Genomic DNA, 22,933 nt, shown 5'->3' with positions numbered 1-22,933 from the left:
ATTAGATTAACATATAGAGAACACATGATGGATCATTATATTTCTCCTGTATATCTAGGCCGCAGTGCACACAGTGGAGCTCGGTCGGGCTGGCAGGAAAAACTGAGGGCACAACTAGTAATGAGGGATCAGCAAACCGCACACCAAACGCCAAACATGGAGAGAAAAGTGTGCAAGAGAGGTCAGAACCAGTAAATGTAGCAACATAAAGACAATACAGGTGCATCTCAATGAATTAAAATATCATCAAAAAGTTATTTTATCTCAGTAATTCAATACAAAAAGGGAATGCATATATTATATAGAGTAATTACACACAGAGGGATCTATTGCTATATATTATATAGAGTCATTACACACAGTGATCTATTCCTATATATTATATAGAGTCATTACACACAGAGGGATCTATTCCTATATATTATATAGAGCCATTACACACAGGGATCTATTCCTATATATTATATAGAGTCATTACACACAGAGGGATCTATTCCTATATATTATATAGCGTAATTACACACAGAGGGATCTATTCCTATCTATTATATTAGTCATTACACACAGAGGGCTCTATTCCTATATATTATATAGAGTCATTACACACAGGGATCTATTCCTATATATTATATACAGTCATTACACACAGAGAGATCTATTCCTATATATTATATAGAGTCATTACACACAGGGATCTAATCCTATATATTATATAGAGTCATTACACACAGAGGGATCTATTCCTATATATTATATAGAGTAATTACACACAGAGGGATCTATTCCTATATATTATATTAGTCATTACACACAGAGGGCTCTATTCCTATATATTATATAGAGTCATTACACACGGATCTATTCCTATATTTTATATAGAGTCATTACACACAGAGGGATCTATTCCTATATATTATATAGAGTCATTACACACAGAGGGATCTATTCCTATATATTATATAGAGTCATTACACACAGGGATCTATTCCTATATATTATATAGAGTCATTACACACAGAGGGATCTACAGTATTCCTATATATTATATAGAGTAATTAAACACAGAGGAATCTATTCCTATAAATTATATAGAGTAATTACACACAGAGGGATCTATTCCTAGATATTATATAGAGTCATTACACACAGTGATCTATTCCTATATATTATATAGAGTCATTACACACAGAGGGATCTATTCCTATATATTATATAGAGCCATTACACACAGGGATCTATTCCTATATATTATATAGAGTCATTACACACAGAGGGATCTATTCCTATATATTATATAGCGTAATTACACACAGAGGGATCTATTCCTATATATTATATTAGTCATTACACACAGATGGCTCTATTCCTATATATTATATAGAGTCATTACACACAGGGATCTATTCCTATATATTATATAGAGTCATTACACACAGAGGGATCTATTCCTATATATTATATAGAGTCATTACACACAGAGGGATCTATTCCTATATATTATATAGAGTCATTACACACAGGGATCTACTCCTATATATTATATAGAGTCATTACACACAGAGGGATCTACAGTATTCCTATATATTATATAGAGTAATTACACAGAGAGGGATCTATTCCTATATATTATATAGAGTCATTACACACAGAGGAATCTATTTCTATATATTATATAGAGTCATTACACACAGAGGGATCTATTCCTATATATTATACTAGAAGGTGGCCCGATTCTACGCATCGGGTATTCTAGAATTTACGTATTGTGTAGTTCATGTATGATTTTTGTTATATATATATATATATATATATATAGAGAGAGATGTTGTTGTCTGTAGTTACCAAGTGTTTGTGTAGGCGCTGTACATGTTCTGGGTGTTATCTGGGTGTGACGGGGGGTGAGAGCGGTGTTGTATGTGTGTTGCGTGTGTTGCGTTGTTTGTGGAGCGCTGTGTGTCTGTAGCGTTGTGTGTGTGTTGCACGGTTTGTGTGTGTGTGGTGTGTTTTGGGGGGAGGTATGTTTTGAGCAATGTGTGTGTTGTGCGGTATGTGCGTATATTTGTGTGTGCCGCGGTGTTTGTGTGTGCAGCGTTGTCTGTGTGTGCAGCGTTGTCTGTATGTGTGGGTGTCTGTGTAGGGCAGTTGTTTGTGGTTCCCAGTGTGTGTGTGTGTGTGTGGTGTGTTGTGCAGTGCGCGCGTGTGTGTGTGTGTGTGTGTGTGTGTGTGTGTGTGTGCATCAGCCTCTCTTCTCTCAGCCTACCTCTCCCAGCCTCCCTCCTCCCAGCCTCCCTCAGCATCAGCCTCCCTCTCCCAGCCTCCCCAGCATCAGCCTCCGCCAGCATCAGCCTCTCTCCTTCCAGCCTCCTCCAGCATCAGCCTCCCTCTCCCAGCCTTCCCAGGATCAGCCTCTCTCCTCCCAGCCTCCGTCCTCCCAGCCTTCCCCAGCATCAGCTTTCCCCTCCCAGCCTCCCTCAGCATCAGCCTTCCCCAGCATCAGCCTCTCTCCTCCCAGCCTCAGCCTCTCTCCTTCCAGCCTCCCCCAGCATCAGCCTCTCTCCTTCCAGCTTCCCTCAGCATCAGCCTCCCCTTCCCAGCCTTCCCCAGGATCAGCCTCTCTCCTCCCAGCCTCCTTCCTCCCAGCCTCCCTCAGCATCAGCCTTCTGCTCCCAGTCTCCCCCAGCATCAGCCTCCCCATGCATCAGCCTCCACCAGCATCAGCCTCTCTCCTTCCAGCCTCCCCCAGCATCAGCCTCCCCTTCCCAGCCTTCCCCAGGATCAGCCTCTCTCCTCCCAGCCTCCTTCCTCCCAGCCTCCCTCTCCCAGCCTCCCTCAGCATCAGCCTTCCGCTCCCAGTCTCCCCCAGCATCAGCCTCCCCAAGCATCAGCCTCCACCAGCATCAGCCTCTCTCCTTCCAGCCTCCCCCAGCATCAGCCTCTCTCCTTCCAGCCTCCCTCAGCATCAGCCTCCCGTTCCCAGTCTTCCCCAGGATCAGCCTCTCTCCTCCCAGCCTCCTTCCTCCCAGCCTCCCTCAGCATCAGCCTTCCCCTCCCAGTCTCCCCCAGCATCAGCCTCCCCAAGCATCAGCCTCCACCAGCATTAGCCTCTCTCCTTCCAGCCTCCCCCAGCATCAGCCTCCCCATGCATCAGCCTCTCTCCTTCCAGCCTCTCTCCTTCCAGCCTCCCCCAGCATCAGCCTCCCCTTCCCAGCCTTCCCCAGGATCAGCCTCTCTCCTCCCAGCCTCCTTCCTCCCAGCCTCCCTCTCCCAGCCTCCCTCAGCATCAGCCTTCCGCTCCCAGCCTCCCCAAGCATCAGCCTCCACCAGCATCAGCCTCCCTCGTCCCAGCCTCCCCCACAATCAGCCTCTCTCCTCCCAGCCTTCCCCATGATCAGCCTCTCTGCTCCCAGCCTCCTCCAGCACGCCGTGCTCCTCTGCCGACACTCACACACCCGATCGCATCCACTCACACACACCCGATCGCATCCACTCACACACACCCGATCGCATCCACTCACACACACCCGATCGCATCCACTCACACACACCCGATCGCATCCACTCACACACACCCGATCGCATCCACTCACACACACCCGATCGCATACACTCACACACACCCGATCGCATCCACTCACACACACAGACACTGACGATATCGCACATACGCGCTTATACTCACAACATCCGGGGATATCACATGCTTCTGGCCATGTGATCCTCCGGCAGGTCCTGGAAGATCACAACAGCACAGTATCGAGGCCGAGAAGCAAGCGATATCCCAGGATGTTGTGAGTATGTGGATGCGATGTGATGTGTGTGTGTGTGAGTGTGATCTGATTTGTGTGTGTATGTGTGTGCTGTTATGTGTGTGTGCTGTTATGTGTGTGTATGTTCCGCAGCTGCAGGACCTTGATGTGTGGATGCGATGTGATGTGTGTGTGATGTGTGTGTGAGGTGTGTGTGAGAGTGAGTGTGAGCCGCTGTACACTGTTAACTATGATACACATCGGGTAACTAAGGGACCTTAGTTACCCGATGTGTATAATGGTTACCAGCTTTCACGGCCTCCGTGAAGATCCCAGCATCGCAAGGTTATGTGTGGCGCTGCTGGGATCCTGACGGAGCCGGTGTAGAAGCAAGCGATATCCCAGCATGTTGTGATGTGTGAGGTGTGTGTGAGAGTGAGTGTGATCTGATGTGTGTGTGTGTACTCACCTGGGAATCGGGGCTCCGTGTCAGTTGGGCCAGAGCGAGCGTGGATTGCGTGAGGGGGGCGGGGCCTGCAGAGAGCCGGGGCGAGAGGCCAATCCGTGTGGGGGGGCGGGGCCATGGCGAGCCCAGCGGCCAATCAGCTTTGTGTCACCGTAAGGACACAATTTCGGAGCATGACAGACAGACAGATAGACAGATAGACAGACAGATAGACAGACAGACAGACAGACAGAATAAGGCAATTATATATATAGATAGAGTAATTGCACACAGAGGGATCTATTCCTATATATTATATAGCGTCATTACACACAGAGGGATCTATTCCTATATATTATATAGAGTCATTACACACAGAGGGATCTATTCCTATATATTATATAGAGTCATTACACACAGGGATCTATTCCTATATATTATATAGAGTCATTACACACAGAGGGATCTACAGTATTCCTATATATTATATAGAGTAATTAAACACAGAGGAATCTATTCCTATAAATTATATAGAGTAATTACACACAGAGGGATCTATTCCTAGATATTATATAGAGTCATTACACACAGTGATCTATTCCTATATATTATATAGAGTCATTACAAACAGAGGGATCTATTCCTATATATTATATAGAGCCATTACACACAGGGATCTATTCCTATATATTATATAGAGTCATTACACACAGAGGGATCTATTCCTATATATTATATAGCGTAATTACACACAGAGGGATCTATTCCTATATATTATATTAGTCATTACACACAGAGGGCTCTATTCCTATATATTATATAGAGTCATTACACACAGGGATCTATTCCTATATATTATATAGAGTCATTACACACAGAGGGATCTATTCCTATATATTATATAGAGTCATTACACACAGAGGGATCTATTCCTATATATTATATAGAGTCATTACACACAGGGATCTACTCCTATATATTATATAGAGTCATTACACACAGAGGGATCTACAGTATTCCTATATATTATATAGAGTAATTACACAGAGAGGGATCTATTCCTATATATTATATAGAGTCATTACACACAGAGGAATCTATTCCTATATATTATATAGAGTCATTACACACAGAGGGATCTATTCCTATATATTATATAGAGTAATTACACACAGAGGGATCTATTCCTATATATTATATAGAGTCATTACACACAGAGGGATCTACAGTATTCCTATATATTATATAGAGTAATTACACAGAGAGGGATCTATTCCTATATATTATATAGAGTCATTACACACAGAGGAATCTATTCCTATATATTATATAGAGTCATTACACACAGAGGGATCTATTCCTATATATTATATAGAGTAATTACACACAGAGGGATCTATTCCTATATATTATATAGAGTCATTACACACAGAGGGATCTATTCCTATATATTATATAGAGTCATTACACACAGAAGGATCTATTCCTATATATTATATAGAGTCATTACACACAGAGGGATCTATTCCTATATATTATATAGAGTAATTACACACAGAGGGATCTATTCCTATATATTATATAGAGTAATTACACACAGAGTGATCTATTCCTATAAATTATATAGAGTAATTACACACAGAGGGATCTATTCCTATATATTATATAGAGTCATTACACACAGAGGGATCTATTCCTATATATTATATAGAGTCATTACACACAGGGATCTATTCCTATATATAATATATAGAGTCATTACACACAGAGGGATCTATTCCTATATATTATATAGAGTAATTACACACAGAGGGATCTATTCCTATATATTATATTAGTCATTACACACAGAGGGCTCTATTCCTATATATTATATAGAGTCATTACACACAGGGATCTATTCCTATATATTATATAGAGTCATTACACACAGAGGGATCTATTCCTATATATTATATAGAGCAATTACACACAGAGGGATCTATTCCTATATATTATATAGAGTCATTACACATAGAGGGCTCTATTCCTATATATTATATAGAGTCATTATACACAGAGGGATCTATTCCTATATATTATATAGAGTCATTACACACAGAGGGATCTATTCCTATATATTATATAGAGTCATTACACACAGAGGGATCTATTCCTATATATTATATAGAGTCATTACACACAGGGATCTATTCCTATATATTATATAGAGTCATTACACACACAGAGGGATCTACAGTAGTCCTATATATTATATAGAGTAATTACACACAAAGGGATCTATTCCTATATATTATATAGAGTCATTACACACAGAGGGATCTATTCCTATATATTATATAGAGTAATTACACACAGAGGGATCTATTCCTATATATTATATAGAGTCATTACACACAGAGGGATCTATTCCTATATATTATATAGAGTCATTACACACAGAGGGATCTATTCCTATATATTATATAGAGTAATTACACACAGAGGGATCTATTCCTATATATTATATAGAGTAATTACACACAGAGTGATCTATTCCTATAAATTATATAGAGTAATTACACACAGAGGGATCTATTCCTATATATTATATAGAGTCATTACACACAGAGGGATCTATTCCTATATATTATATAGAGTCATTACACACAGGGATCTATTCCTATATATTATATAGAGTCATTACACACAGAGGGATCTATTCCTATATATTATATAGAGTCATTACACACAGGGATCTATTCCTATATATTATATAGAGTCATTACACACAGAGGGATCTATTCCTATATATTATATAGAGTAATTACACACAGAGGGATCTATTCCTATATATTATATAGAGTCATTACACACAGAGGGATCTATTCCTATATATTACCGTATATAGAGTCATTACACACAGAGGGATCTATTCCTATATATTATATAGAGTAATTACACACAGAGGGATCTATTCCTATATATTATATAGCGTCATTACACACAGAGGGATCTATTCCTATATATTATATAGAGTCATTACACACAGAAGGATCTATTCCTATATATTATATAGAGTCATTGCACACAGAGGGATCTATTCCTATATATTATATAGAGTAATTACACACAGAGGGATCTATTCCTATATATTATATAGAGTAATTACACACAGAGTGATCTATTCCTATAAATTATATAGAGTAATTACACACAGAGGGATCTATTCCTATATATTATATAGAGTCATTACACACAGAGGGATCTATTCCTATATATTATATAGAGTCATTACACACAGGGATCTATTCCTATATATTATATAGAGTCATTACACACAGAGGGATCTATTCCTATATATTATATAGAGTAATTACACACAGAGGGATCTATTCCTATATATTATATTAGTCATTACACACAGAGGGCTCTATTCCTATATATTATATAGAGTCATTACACACAGGGATCTATTCCTATATATTATATAGAGTCATTTCACACAGAGGGATCTATTCCTATATATTATATAGAGTCATTACACACAGAGGGATCTATTCCTATATATTATATAGAGTCATTACACACAGGGATCTATTCCTATATATTATATAGAGTCATTACACACAGAGGGATCTATTCCTATATATTATATAGAGTCATTACACACAGAAGGATCTATTCCTATATATTATATAGAGTAATTACACACAGAGGGATCTATTCCTATATATTATATAGAGTAATTACACACAGAGGGATCTATTCCTATATATTATATAGAGTCATTACACACAGAGGGATCTATTCCTGTATATTATATAGAGTCATTACACACAGGGATCTATTCCTATATATTATATAGAGTCATTACACACAGAGGGATCTATTCCTATATATTATATAGAGCAATTACACACAGAGGGATCTATTCCTATATATTATATAGAGTCATTACACACAGAGGGATCTATTCCTATATATTATATAGAGTCATTACACACAGAGGGATCTATTCCTATATATTATATAGAGTCATTACACACAGGGATCTATTCCTATATATTATATAGAGTCATTACACACAGAGGGATCAATTCCTATATATTATATAGAGTAATTACACACAGAGGGATCTATTCCTATATATTATATTAGTCATTACACACAGAGGGCTCTATTCCTATATCTTATATAGAGTCATTACACACAGGGATCTATTCCTATATATTATATAGAGTCATTACACACAGAGGGATCTATTCCTATATATTATATAGAGTCATTACACACAGAGGGATCTATTCCTATATATTATATAGAGTCATTACACACAGGGATCTATTCCTATATATTATATACAGTCATTACACACAGAGGGATCTATTCCTATATATTATATAGAGTCATTACATACAGGGATCTATTCCTATATATTATATAGAGTAATTACACACAGAGGGATCTATTCCTATATATTATATAGAGTCATTACACACAGGGATCTATTCCTATATATTATATAGAGTAATTACACACAGAGGGATCTATTCCTATATATTATATAGAGTAATTACACACAGAGGGATCTATTCCTATATATTATATAGAGTAATTACACACAGAGGGATCTATTCCTATATATTATATAGAGTCATTACACACAGAGGGATCTATTCCTATTATATAGAGTCATTACACACAGAGGGATCTATTCCTATATATTATATAGAGTCATTACACACAGAGGGATCTATTCCTATTATATAGAGTCATTACACACAGAGGGATCTATTTCACGTGTTTATTTCTGTTAATGTTGATGATTATGGCTTACAGCCAATGAAAACCCCAAAGTCATTATGTCACAAAATTAGAATATTATATTAGACCAAGTGAAAAATTAAGTTACACTCAGAAATGTTGGCGCCTACTGAATTGCCTGTGCAGTAAATGCCTCAATACTTGGTCGGGCTCCTTTTCCATGAATTACAGCATCAATGCGGCAATGTGGCAGGAGGCGATCAGCCTGTGGCACTGATGAGGTGTTATGGAAGCCCAGGTTGCTTTGATAGCCGCCTTCAGCTCGGCTGCGTTGTTGGCTCTGATGTCTCTCATAGATTCTCTATGGGGTTTAGGTCAGGCGAGTTTGGTGGCCAATCAAGCCCAGTAATACTGTGGTTAGTAAACCAGGTATTGGTACTTTTGGCAGTGTGGACAGGGGCCACGTAATGCTGGAAAATGACATTTCCATCTCCAAAAAGCTTGTCAGCAGAGGGAAGCATGAAGTGCTCTAATATTTCCTGGTAGACGGCTGCGCTGACTTTGGCCTTGATAAAGCACATTGGACTTACACCAGCAGATGACATGGCTCCCCAAACCATCACTGATTGTGGAGACTTCACACTAGACCTCAGCAGCTTGGATTGTGGCCTCTCCACTCTTCCTCCAGACTCTGGGACCGCGATTTCCAAATGAAAGGCAAAATTTACTTTCATCTGAAAACAACACCTTGGACACTGAGAACAGTCCAGATCTTTTCCTCCTTGGCCCAGGTAAGACGTTTCTGGAGTTGTCTATTGGTCATGAGTGGCCTGACACAAGGAATGTGACACTTGTAGCCCATGTCCTGGAAATGTCTGTGTGTGGTGGCTCTTGAAGCACTGACTCCAGCAGCGTCCACTCCTTGGGAATCTCCACCACACATTTTTGAATGGCCTTTTCTTAACAATCCTATCAAGGCTGCAGTTATCCCGGTTACTTGTGCACCTTTTTCTACCACACTTTTTCCTTCCACTCAACTCTCCAGTAACATGCTTGGATACAGCACTCTGTGAACAGCCAGCTTCTTTAGCAATGATCTTTTGTGGCTTACCCTCCTTGTGGGGTGTCAATGACTGCCTTCTGGATATTTGTCAAGTCAGCAATCTTCTTCATGATTGTGTGGCCTACTGAACCAGACTAAGGGACCACTTTAAATGCTTGGGAAGCCTTTGCAGGTGTTTTGTGGTTATTGTTCTAATTTTCTCAGATAATGACTTTTGGGTTTTCATTGGCTGTAAGCCATAATCATCAACATTAACAGAAATAAACACATGACATAGATCCCTCTGTGTGTGATGACTCTATAGAATATATAGGAATAGATCCTTCTGTGTAGAATGACTATAATAAATAAGAATAGATCCTTCTGTGTGTAATGACTCTATATAATATATAGGAATAGATCCTCTGTGTGTAATGACTCTATATAATATATAGGAATAGATCCCTCTGTGTGTAGTGACTTTATATAATATATAGGAATAGATCTCTCTGTGTGTAATGACTCTATATAATATATAGGAATAGATCCTCTGTGTGCAATGACTCTATAATATATAGGAATAGATCCCTCTGTGTGTAATGACTCTATATAATACATGTGTTTCCCTTTTTGTATTGAATTACTGAAATAAATTAACTTTTTGATGATATTCTAATTTATTGAGATGCACTTGTATTGTCCTTGTATGTTGATAAAGTTTTATACTTTTACACTTGGTGGTTTCTTTCCTCTCGTATCTCATGCTCGGGCTGGCATGGCGCTGGGGTATAATGAGGCTCGCACTGGGCACTCCGCACGTCCTCATATCCCCACTGTGGCCTGTGCCAAGTTCTCGGGGAGGCCCCACTTCCACCATGTGAGGTCATCCTCTGATTGATATGTCTTCATGCCCGGCAGATCACATGACCATCAGACCATTCTCTAATGGCATGATGTGGAAGGAAGTGCCCATTACTGCGGCCAGCATTCAGAATTAACCCTTTCAGTAGCCTCCAATGTCACCCTTTCTAACATCATTAACGCTGAGCTGCAATACCAGACACAACCCACATACATGGGGGGCGCCATATTCGACTAATCCTGGATAACCAGTTGGTGCAGTAACACTTTTTAGCCACTGGGGGTGTAATTATATTAGATTTTGGCAGAAAGACCTCTGGGATCCCCCAGGCACCAAGGTCTCCGCTCAGCCGCAATCTCGTCACCCTCCCGGGGGCAGTTATGTGGAATTACAGCAGCGGTTATAGAGATTTTAGCTGATGGAGAAGACAGGGAAATACTATTTGGGATAAGACAGGAGGCCATTAAAGGGATGAGCTCTGGGGGTACAGAGAGGTCACGGCGAGATCGTTCTGTTAACACACGGCTGATTTGCTGCAATTGGACATCAGTTCCAGAATGTGAATTTCTGCGAATCCCATTCAGATGAATGAGGCCGACACAGTAAACTAAATCCGCAGCGTGTGAACTGAGCCAAGTGGTGATCATCGCTTGTCAGACCACTGGAGCTCAGTGGTGTGGGGGGCTTGTTTCTTTTCTGTTACATCTTGCAAACACAGCTTTGCTACATCTGACAAATTCAGCCCTGCTACATCAGAGAAACTCAGCTCTGCTACATTTTGCAAACACAGCTCTGATCCATCACGCAAGCAAAGCTCTGCTCCATCTTGCAAACACAGCTCTGCTCCATCTTGCAAACACAGATTTGCTCCATCTTGCAAACAGCTCTACTACACCTATCAAACAGGTCGACTACATCTTACAAAAAGAGCTTGACTACATCTTGCAAACACAGCTCTACATATTTTGCAAATACAGTACAGTTCTGCTACATCTTGCAAACACAAGTTTACTCCATCTTGAAAACATAGCTCTGCTCCATCTTGGAAACACAGCTCTGATATAATTTGCAAACACACCTCTACTACATTTTGCAAACACACCTCTACTACATCTTTCAAACACAGCTCTACTCTATCTTGCAAACACAGCTCTACTACATCTAGCAAACACAGCTGTGCTCCATCTTGCAAACACAGCTCTAATCCATCTTGCAAATACAGTTCAGATATATCTTGCAAACACAGCTCTACTATATCTTGCAAATACAGTTCAGATATATCTTGCAAACACAGCTCTACTATATCTTGCAAATACAGTTCAGATATATCTTGCAAACACAGCTCTGCTCCATCTTGCAAACACAGCTCTGCTACGTCTTGCAAACACAGCTCTGCTACATCTTGCAAACACAGCTAGATGTAATTTAAAATATGTAGTTCCGGCGCATGATAAATGCAGCTTTTTGCTAGATCCGCCAAACCCAGCTCTGCTACATCTCTATATAGACTCCTGTGATAGTCCCTCGGACTATCCCCAGACATCAGGTCTATGTGGCCCCTACGCCGCAGCCGTCAGAGGGTGGAATCGGCCGATCGGTCGCTGCTCTTTTCTGTCCTTTGTATTTACAAACAGCCACAGAGGAACTGACGCCCTGAGAGGGAAAACATTTCATTATATTCCGCCCATTGTCTGTGACCGCGCTATTTACAACCGCGCAGGGGCCGGGGGCGCTGTGTGATGTATGAGGAGGATACTTCTGTTTATCAGTTTCTGCAGGGCGAGGGGGTAACAACATTTTATTAAAAATAGAGCGCGCCTCCACCCATTCCTTGCCGGCAGAAACCACCACAAAGCATCTTCTATTGCAGATTCTGGTCCAAGGAGCTTACAATCTACAGAAAACTGCCCAGAATGAATCGTCCACTTCTGATTAATAGTCTGAATTTGAGAAACACTGAGTTTACCAAAGTGTATCTATGGGGGGAGGTAAAGGGGGCTCCATAGTAGGGATGAAAAATAAGCCCCCCTCATAGTGCTCCAATCCTTGGTTGCTGCTTTCCACCACCCTAGTGCTGACTGTCCCCTCCTGTGTTTCCAGTCCTTACAGTGCCTAAGTGAATGGAGTCCTCAGGTTATTGCCACCAAATAGCAAAGAAATGGGAGCATATTTAAAAGGGGGAGTAGGGGATGCAGTGGTACCCAATCAGGGGTGTAACTATAGGGGGTGTAGGGATACAGTGGTACCTAGTTAGGGGGTGTAGGGATACAGTGGTACCTAGTTAGGGGGTGTAGGGATACAGTGGTACCCAGTTAGGGAGTGTAGGGATGCAGTGTTCCCAATCAGGGGTGTAACTATAGGGGGTGTAGGGATACAGTGGTACCCAGTTAGGGGGTGTAGGAGATGCAGTGGTACCCAATCAGGGGTGTAACTATAGGGGGTGTACAGATGCAGTGGTACCCAACCAGGGGTGTAACTATAGGGGGTGTAGGGATACAGTGGTACCCAGTTAGGGAGTGTAGGGATGCAGTGTTCCCAATCAGGGGTGTAACTATAGGGGGTGTACAGATGCAGTGGTACCCAATCAGGGGTGTAACTATAGGGGGTGTAGGGATACAGTGGTACCCAGTTAGGGGGTGTAGGAGATGCAGTGGTACCCAATCAGGGGTGTAACTATAGGGGGTGTACAGATGCAGTGGTACCCACCAGGGGTGTAACTATAGGGGGTGTAGGGATACAGTGGTACCCAGTTAGGGGGTGTAGGGGATGCAGTGGTACCCAATCAGGGGTGTAACTATAGAGGATGCAGGGATACAGTGGTACCCAATTAGGGGTGTATCTATAGGGACGAAGGGGATGCAGTGGTATACAACCAGGGTCATAACTGTAGTGGATGTAGCTGTACCCAACCAGGAGCATAACTATAGGGAGTGCAGTGCTGGGATACAGTGGTACCCAATTAAGGGTGTAATTATAGAGGGTGTACGGGATACAGTGGTACCCAAACAGGTGTGTAACTATAGGAGGTGTGGGGGATACTGTGGTATCCAATCAGGGGCATACCTATAGGGGGTGTAAGGGATGCAGTGGTTCTCCATCAGGGGTGTAACTATAGGGGGTGCAGTGATACAGTGGTACCCAATTAGGGGCATAACTATAGGGATGTAGGGGATGCAGTGGTACATAACCAGGGTCATAACTATAGGGGGTGTAGTTGTATCCAACTAGGGGCGTAACTATAGGGGGTGCAGTGCTGGCATACAGTAGTACCCAATTAAGGGTGTAACTATAGAAGGTGTACGGGACACAGTGGTACCGAACCAGGTAACTATAGGAGGTGTAGGGGATACTGTGGTATCCAATCAGGGGCATAACTATAGGGGGTGTAAGGGATGCAGTGCATCCCAATCAGAGGTGTAATTATACAGTGGTACCCAACCAGGGATGTATCTATCAGGGGGGTAGGGGATACAGTGGTACCCAAACAGGGGCATAACTATAGAGGATGTATAGGATACAGTGGTACCCAATACCTGGAGACTAGGGGGACCCAAAAGTAAGAAGACCAATATTGTTAATGACCCATGATAGTTGGGGGTCAGATTGGATATTTTTCATGGGCCACAAGCTTTTAGTTGATTTGTCTCTTTCTAGGGGCCGCATATAGACATCGCCTCCTCTATAAATCGTCCTGACTGCATAACTAGGCATTGCAGTGGTTATGGTAAGGGGGCTCCTTCATGGGTTCTCGCTAGTCAATAGCAAAGACCAGCCATGATTGGGTCCTTTCTCCAGAGGCCCCATGTACATAACTAGCCTCTATAGCACCACCTTTTTCCATAATCTGCCATTCAGGCGCCTGGGAAAGCCGGGTAACATCCTTTGCTGGGATGATATCTGCAATCTCACACCTGCTGATGGCCGAATCTCTTGGCTCCTTGTCACTTAAAAAATGTCCGTCCCCGGCTCAATAAGGCGCATTGTGCATTAACCTGGAGGGTAACAGCTTCGCCAAAGAGCCCTGAGAGTGCTGACTGCGGAGCAATAATGTAATAACACAGTGACAGGCGCTGACGGATGGGTCACTGCTCCGAATAAGAGGACGACGTGATACACCGCATCTATTATTCATGGCCGGACATGGAGACGCTGCCAGACGGCTACACGCAATCCTCCCCTGCAGGCCTGAAAACCGAGAACGCACTGGACAATTATAACCCCGGGAGTCGTCCTTGCACCTGAGATTGGGGATCTGCAACCCAGGAACCGGGGTCATGCCGGAGACTGCAGGAAATAGCCCTGTCCAGTTCTCCGATATTTCCGACAGTCCCATAGACAATGAATGGAGCTGAGGCTGAGCATGCGCAACTCCGCAGGGTTCAAGATGGTGATGCAGCGCCCTTCTTTTATAATTGTGAGCAGTCAGACACCCAACGATCAGTACATTATCCCTTGCAAGGGATAACTTATTATTTTGGAAATAACCCTTTAATGACCATCTGATAATCTGGAATATTTGATAACGCGGAACCTATTAAAGTCCATTGTTACAAGATTGATGGAAGTCTACTAAATTCATATACATAAGGGCGTAAAAATCACGGTCGCAGCAATCGTGACTGCAATCGGGCCCGGGGGTACAGGGGTCCCGCCGGCTGCCAGCTACTGCTTCAGCTGGATGTGCATCCGAGGGTGCTCATCCAGCTGAAATACATTGCAGCACATAGACTCGTGAGGTCCCTGCACTGCGATGTGCCAGCCGCCAATTAAGGCTATGAATATTCATTTCTACCGGCCATGCCCGTAATCCAGAGCATGGGGAGCAGAGAATATATCGGCATCTGGCAGCTGACCGCGCTGTAAGTGGACGTGCCGCACATGACAGTGACATCATGACACTTGCACGCTAGTCGGTTGCGGCATGTCATTATTGGAGGAGGACACCGGGGAGCCGGTGGAAGGTGAGTATAATTGTTTTGGGTTTTTTTACCTTGTGTGGCGCCGGGGGATATGTGTACCAGGATGCGGCCAGGATGGGGATTTAAACGAGGCTGGGGCCATTATGGGGACATGAATACCAGGCTGGGGCCATTATGGGGACATGAATACCAGGATGGGGCCATTATGAGGACATCTATATCAGGATGGGAATATTTATACCAGGATGGGGCCATTATGGTGATATCTATACCAGGATGATGCCAAGATGGGAACATATATCAGGATGGGGACATATATACCAGTCTGGGGCTAAGATGTGGATATATATACCAGGATGAGCCATGATGCGGATATATATATATATACCAGGATATAGCCATGATGGGGTCATACAACATGATGGGGCCATGATGGAGACATATGTACCAGGATGAGGCCACATATACCAGGATGGGCCATGATGGGGACATATATATATATACCAGGATGGGGCCATATATTCCAGGATTTAGCCATGATGGGGACATATATACCAGGATGGGGCCATATATTCTAGGATTTAGCCATGATGGGGACATATATACCAGGATGAGGCCATATATTCCAGGATTTAGCCATGCTGAGGTCATACACCAGGATGGGGGACATATTTACCAGAAAGTGGCCCAGGATGGGGGACATTAGTACAGGATGGGGGTCAGTACCACACAATGAAAGGGGAGGGAGGCAACACATATGTCTTTATATGATTTAGAATGCTACAGAGGCCCATATATCTGACAACAGGCGGGGGGGTGGGGGGGGGGGGACAAGGCTCAAACTTTGCACCGGGGCCCATCAGACTCTAGTTACGCCACTACATATACACTTGTATAGTATATATACATCTACGTCTATATACACACACATTTTCATATACAGTATCCTACCGACATACAGCCACAACTATGTACACACATCTACAAGCATATAGCTGCACTCACATCTACACACATGCACTTGTTTATACATACAGACATCTACATATGTACATATTTATACATACAGATGTAAACACACACAATACAGTCACAGCCGGGAGGAGGGGGGCAGGACTGGGATAAAGGCTCAGTGTACCCGCTGCAGAGACCTTCCCATCAATGAGACCCTCTGTTTTCTTGCTCTTTGAGACGACATGTGCAGCTGGAGGAAGGGGGTGAGGGGCACATCTGCCAGAGAAAGGGCAACATCTGCATACTAGGTGGGTGAGGGCAGAGCCGGGGCTCTGGGGGGTGCAGAGGTCGCAGTCTCAGCCTCGGTAGTGATATAAAAGGACAATGTCATGGGTTTTCCTCCTAAGCGCAGACACAGCAAACTCACTGTACAAATGTATGTCACCGCTATCATGATGGATTTATCTAGGGGTCCCTAGCATTGAAATATGTGGAGGTTTGAAGGATCTTTAGCCTGAAATAGCTGATAACAGGGAGCAGCAGACTGCATTTACCTCTCTTACAATTAACCCCATCAAGAGGAAATGGCTGATAACAGGGAGCAATACATTACATTTACCCAACCTACACTCAACCTTTCCCCAATCCCAAATGGCAGAACAACTGATTGCCAAAACCTTTTACAGTCAGACCCTCCCTAGTGTTAAAATGGATGATAACAGGGAGCAGTAGACTGCATTTACCTCTCAGTTAACCGACCAAGCAGAAATGGCTGATAACAGGGAGCAATAGATTGCATGTACCCAACCTACATTCAACCTTTTCCCTAGCTAAAACCTTTTACAGTCAGATCTTCCCTAGTGTTAAAATGGATGATAACAGGGAGCAGTCGATTGCATTTACCACACAGTTAACCCCACCAAGCAAAAATGGCTGAAAACAGCGAGCAATAGATTTAATTTACCCAATCTACACTCAACCTTTTCCCAATCCCAAATGCAGAACAACTAACTGCTGCAACCTTTTACAGTCAGACCCTCCCTACTGTTAAAATGGATGATAACATAGAGCAAAAGACTGGTAACAGAAAGAAACAGACTGTACTGACTTGTCTTACAGTTAGTCCCTTCCGAAGTCTAAAATAGCTGATATCAGAAAACAATTTATTGCATTAACCCACAGCAGTCTGACATGGCTGATAACTGCGAGCAGTAGATTGTACTTATGTAAGGTATAAGGATAAGGTAGACGATCTATAGGGCAGTAGATAATTACATAAATCGCAGGAATAATCCGACAGAGACCAGTATGACTGACAACTTATCCCAGTACCTTCTGAACCCCTCCATTTCCTCCAGAGCTGCACTCTTCGCCTTCAGAGCTTTTCTGGTCCTCGTCAGATGTCATGTCCTCAATGTTGTTCATGGGGATGGGACAGACTTTGTAGGGCTCCGTGTAGGCACTGTGTATAGGGAGACAATGCGTCAAAGGAAAGTAACAACTTTTACAGAAATTCTATCCTCATTGCATTTTTTTGTCTTAATTGTCAAAAAATGGCAGCATTTTACCATCAAACAAATCTAATAATCCCCTTACAAGGTATGGGCAAAATCACCAGGAAAGAGAAATAGTGACCAAAAAGCAATATATTATATATATATATATATATATATATATATATATATATATATATATATATATGATACCATATTACAATCAATGTAAAAACAAACATGAAAAACTACTGTAAAGGACCGAGATATTCCCTTATGCCAGCGAGACACGACCAAGTGATATAACCTATAAGATATGTTATAAATTATTTTAAAAATATAAAAATGGAGTGCTAGAGAGTATAGCTAGTGCAAGAACCACAATAAAATTAATAAACATGTATAATGTGCTTAATATGTGCAAAAGGAGAAATCCATATATTGCGGAACACTATCTAATATAGCAACCAAGGATCAAAATTAACACCTCAATGTGGTTCAAATAGAGAGATTATATAATGAAAAGTTTAGGTTATATACCTTAATGGCTGGTCTGAGTTGTCTGTGTGACCTACTTGCCTGTTGCGGACCCCAACGCGCATTTCATAACTTCCTCAGAGTACGAAATGCGCGTCGGGGTCCGCAGCAGGCAAGGTCACTCAGACCAGCCATTAAGGTATATAATCTAAACTTTTCATTATATCACCTCTCTATTTGAACCACATTAAGGCAATCATTTTGATCTTTGGTTACTATATTAGATAGTGTTCCGCAATATATGGATTTCTCCATATAGTTAGATAGATAGATAGGATAATATAATGTGCTGTATATTTTAAACAATTTTATGCTTGCTGCCAATGAATGGAAGCATTCACATGGACATACAAGCTTTCTGACAGCTGAGGGTTTGTTACAATTCTATACATTGTAAGAAATTCATAATGTTCAGGATACAATTGTAGCAAACCCCCAGCTGTGAAGAGCAGTATTCAGGACAGGTTTTTAGCCCATGAACTAGACCAGAGCACTTTGGGTGGGTGGATTATACCATGGTGGCTGTGACATTGGGGCGCAGGGGGGTGTGGGGTGTAAATCTCATTGATGAACACCCGCAGACAGGCTTCCCACTGCACAGCACTGCCATATGTACCCCATTATGGTGTATACCGCCAGTGGGGTCACATGACCGTACACATTGTCGCAGGACGTAACACTTGCCACCGGTGCTGATACAATTAGATCTTGGTCTCTGAAGACGGACGGACACATCAGGAGCAATAAAGAAAATCGTTGTGTCAGAGAAATGGACAGTAATGATATAGGGCGGTGATCACACAGCGCAGCGCCGCCATCCGGGGACACAATCCATAATCTTATTATTGAGGGGAGATAGAGAATTGCCCCCTGGGCAGCAGATGATGGATGACAGGGGGATGAGCAGGTGAACAATACCTTCCAATTAGAGCATAGTAGTGGGGGGCGAGGGCTGATTTATGGAGTCGCCTGCATTTTTACTAGTGGGGTCAGAGACAACAATGTGCAAATAATTCCCAGCCGACTTTCTGCTTGTGCTGTCTGGGTCAGTACACGGTGCAGTAAGGGGTTAACAATTAATTGGGCAGCGCTCTCTGGGAGCAGTGTCAGATAAGCGCCTGGAGACGCTTTCCTCCTCTCCACAGTCTCATCCCCTGGTAATTCCTCTGCTTGTAGTAATGATATGGCTGAGTGACACCAGATTGCGGCTGGAGGGTGAATGAGGCCAAGCTAAAAACCACCAGGGAGCCAGGGCACCAGACCACAGCTAACGGCGTGCCAGCCGAGATTTATACCCGCCGCATGCCAGCACCCAGACTAAAGAAAGCAAGCACCAAGATAATGTGCGCCATGACTCAGCTCAGGATCAGCAATGTAATGTATGTGCACAGTGACTGCACCAGCAGAATAGTGAGTGCAGCTCCGGAGTATAATACAGGAGGTAACTCAGGATCAGTACAGGATAAGTAATGTAATGTATGTACAAAGAGACTGCACCAGCAGAATTGTGAGTACAGCTCTGGAGTATTATACAGGATGTAACTCAGGATCAGTACAGGATCAGTAATGTAATGTATGTGCACAGTGACTGCACCAGCAGAATAGTGAGTGCAGCTCTGCAGTATAATACAGGGTATAACTCAGGATCAGTACATGATAAATAATATAATTATGTACACAGTGACTGCACCAGCAGAATAGTGATTGCAGCTCTGGAGAATGATACAGGGTATAACTCAGGATCAGTACAGGATAAATAATATAATGTATGTACACAGTGACTGCACCAGCAGAATAGTGACTGCAGCTCTGGAGTATAATACAGGATGTAACTCAGAATCAGTACAGAATAAGTAATGTAATGTATGTACACAGGGACCGCACCAGCAGAATAGTGAGTGCAGCTCTGGAGTATAATACAGGATGTAACTGAGAATCAGTACAGAATAAGTAATATAATGTATGCACACAGTGACTGCACCAGCAGAATAGTGAGTGCAGCTCTGGAGTATAATGCAGGATGTAACTCAGGATCAGTACAGGATCAGTAATGTAATGTATGTACACTGACTGCACCAGCAGAATAGGGAGTGCAGCTCTGGAGTATAATATAGGATAAGTAATGTAATGTATGTACACAGTAACTGCACCAGCAGAATAGGGAGTGCAGCTCTGCAGTATGATACAGGGTATAACTCAGGATCAGTACATGATAAATAATATAATTATGTACACAGTGACTGCACCAGCAGAATAGTGATTGCAGCTCTGGAGTATGATACAGGGTATAACTCAGGATCAGTACAGGATAAATAATATAATGTATGTACACAGTGACTGCACCAGCAGAATAATGACTGCAGCTCTGGAGTATAATGCAGGATGTAACTCAGGATCAGTACAGAATAAGTAATGTAATTTATGTATACAGCGACCGCACCAGCAGAATAGTGAGTGCAGCTCTGGAGTATAATACAGGATGTAACTGAGAATCAGTACAGAATAAGTAATATAATGTATGCACACAGTGACTGCACCAGCAGAATAGTGAGTGCAGCTCTGGAGTATAATACAGGAGGTAACTCAGGATCAGTACAGGATCAGTAATGTATGTACACAGTGACTGCACCAGCAGAATAGTGAGTGCAGCTCTGGAGTATAATACAGGATGTAACTCAGGATCAGTACAGGATTAGTAATGTAATGTATGTACACTGACTGCACCAGCAGAATAGGGAGTGCAGCTCTGGAGTATAATATAGGATAAGTAATGTAATGTATGTACACAGTAACTGCACCAGCAGAATAGGGAGTGCAGCTCTGCAGTATGATACAGGGTATAACTCAGGATCAGTACATGATAAATAATATAATTATGTACACAGTGACTGCACCAGCAGAATAGTGATTGCAGCTCTGGAGTATGATACAGGGTATAACTCAGGATCAGTACAGGATAAATAATATAATGTATGTACACAGTGACTGCACCAGCAGAATAATGACTGCAGCTCTGGAGTATAATGCAGGATGTAACTCAGGATCAGTACAGAATAAGTAATGTATGTATACAGGGACCGCACCAGCAGAATAGTGAGTGCAGCTCTGGAGTATAATACAGGATGTAACTGAGAATCAGTACAGAATAAGTAATATAATGTATGCACACAGTGACTGCACCAGCAGAATAGTGAGTGCAGCTCTGGAGTATAATGCAGAATGTAACTCAGGATCAGTACAGAATAAGTAATGTAATGTAAGCACACAGTGAATGCATCACTAGAGTAGTGAGTGCAGCTCTAGAGTATAATACAGGTTGTAATGCAGGATAAGTAATGTAATGTATGTACTCAGTGATTGCACCAGCAGAATAGTGAGTGCAGCTCTGGAGCATAATACAGGATGTAACTCAGGGTCAGTACAGGATAAGTAATGTAATATATGTACACAGTGACTGCAGCAGCAGAATAGTGAGTGCAGCTCTGGGGTATAATGCAGGATAACGTAGGCACACGTTGACGTGATGTGGATTATCACATGATTTATTGGACTCTTATCATTGTGGAGGTGTAAAATAAATGGAATGGTAAACTAAGCTGAATGTGCCGCCTCTCTCCATGTCACAGACAATATTAGACTAATTATGATGAAATCATTAAATCCAGGAGTCAGGAAACTTTATGATGTAATTAGTGCTGCAATGAGGAAATGTTCCATTTTTTTGCCAGTAGCAGCCATGATCCAGGGAGATGTTTAACCCTTCGATCACCATCCGGTCTAGAAGGGGTTACAAACAATCAGTGTCCTTGTTAGCGCACACGCCTTTCCCACCGCTGGAGACCCTTGTGCTGCATTTCCTGTAAACAGGGAGTCTTTTCCTCCCTAGAGATAACCTGGCAATGAACCGCAGGAGACTGACGTTGGGCGGAGGCACACCCTGGACCACTCTGAGCCAAGGCTGTCGCACAGTGCCCCCTTAACCCCTTCACCTCCCAAGTAAACTAAGAGTTAACTGTATTTACTGACGAGGGGCAATCACCCCGAAACACCGTGTCTGCGAATTGGGATTCTGATCTGGCATATATCCTAGGTCATATGAAAAGGCCAATTTTGACTTTTAGGATTGCTGCTTCCAATAGGTGGCGCTAGAGTTTGTCTCCTTCCTCCCTGGAGGGATAATTTGTAACAA

At 42.4% G+C, this 22,933-nt stretch overlaps 1 protein-coding gene across 2 annotated transcripts in view; it reads right to left on the bottom strand.

Annotated features, from left to right (window-relative positions):
* The window catches only part of FGD5 (FYVE, RhoGEF and PH domain containing 5), a 152,835-nt gene that overhangs the window by 88,249 nt on the left and 41,653 nt on the right, over window positions 1-22,933 (bottom strand). For both annotated transcript variants that reach the window (XM_075321565.1, XM_075321567.1), the window contains exon 3: window positions 18,047-18,176. In XM_075321565.1, the coding sequence (XP_075177680.1) occupies window positions 18,047-18,176 (130 nt within the window). The remainder of the gene's footprint in view (window positions 1-18,046; window positions 18,177-22,933) is intronic.

The sequence above is a fragment of the Anomaloglossus baeobatrachus genome, chromosome 8 (genome assembly GCF_048569485.1).
Source record: "Anomaloglossus baeobatrachus isolate aAnoBae1 chromosome 8, aAnoBae1.hap1, whole genome shotgun sequence".
NCBI classification, from domain to species: Eukaryota; Metazoa; Chordata; class Amphibia; order Anura; family Aromobatidae; genus Anomaloglossus; species Anomaloglossus baeobatrachus.
The sequence above is the reverse complement of the archived record's forward strand: the minus strand, read 5'-3'. Positions and strand labels throughout refer to the sequence as shown.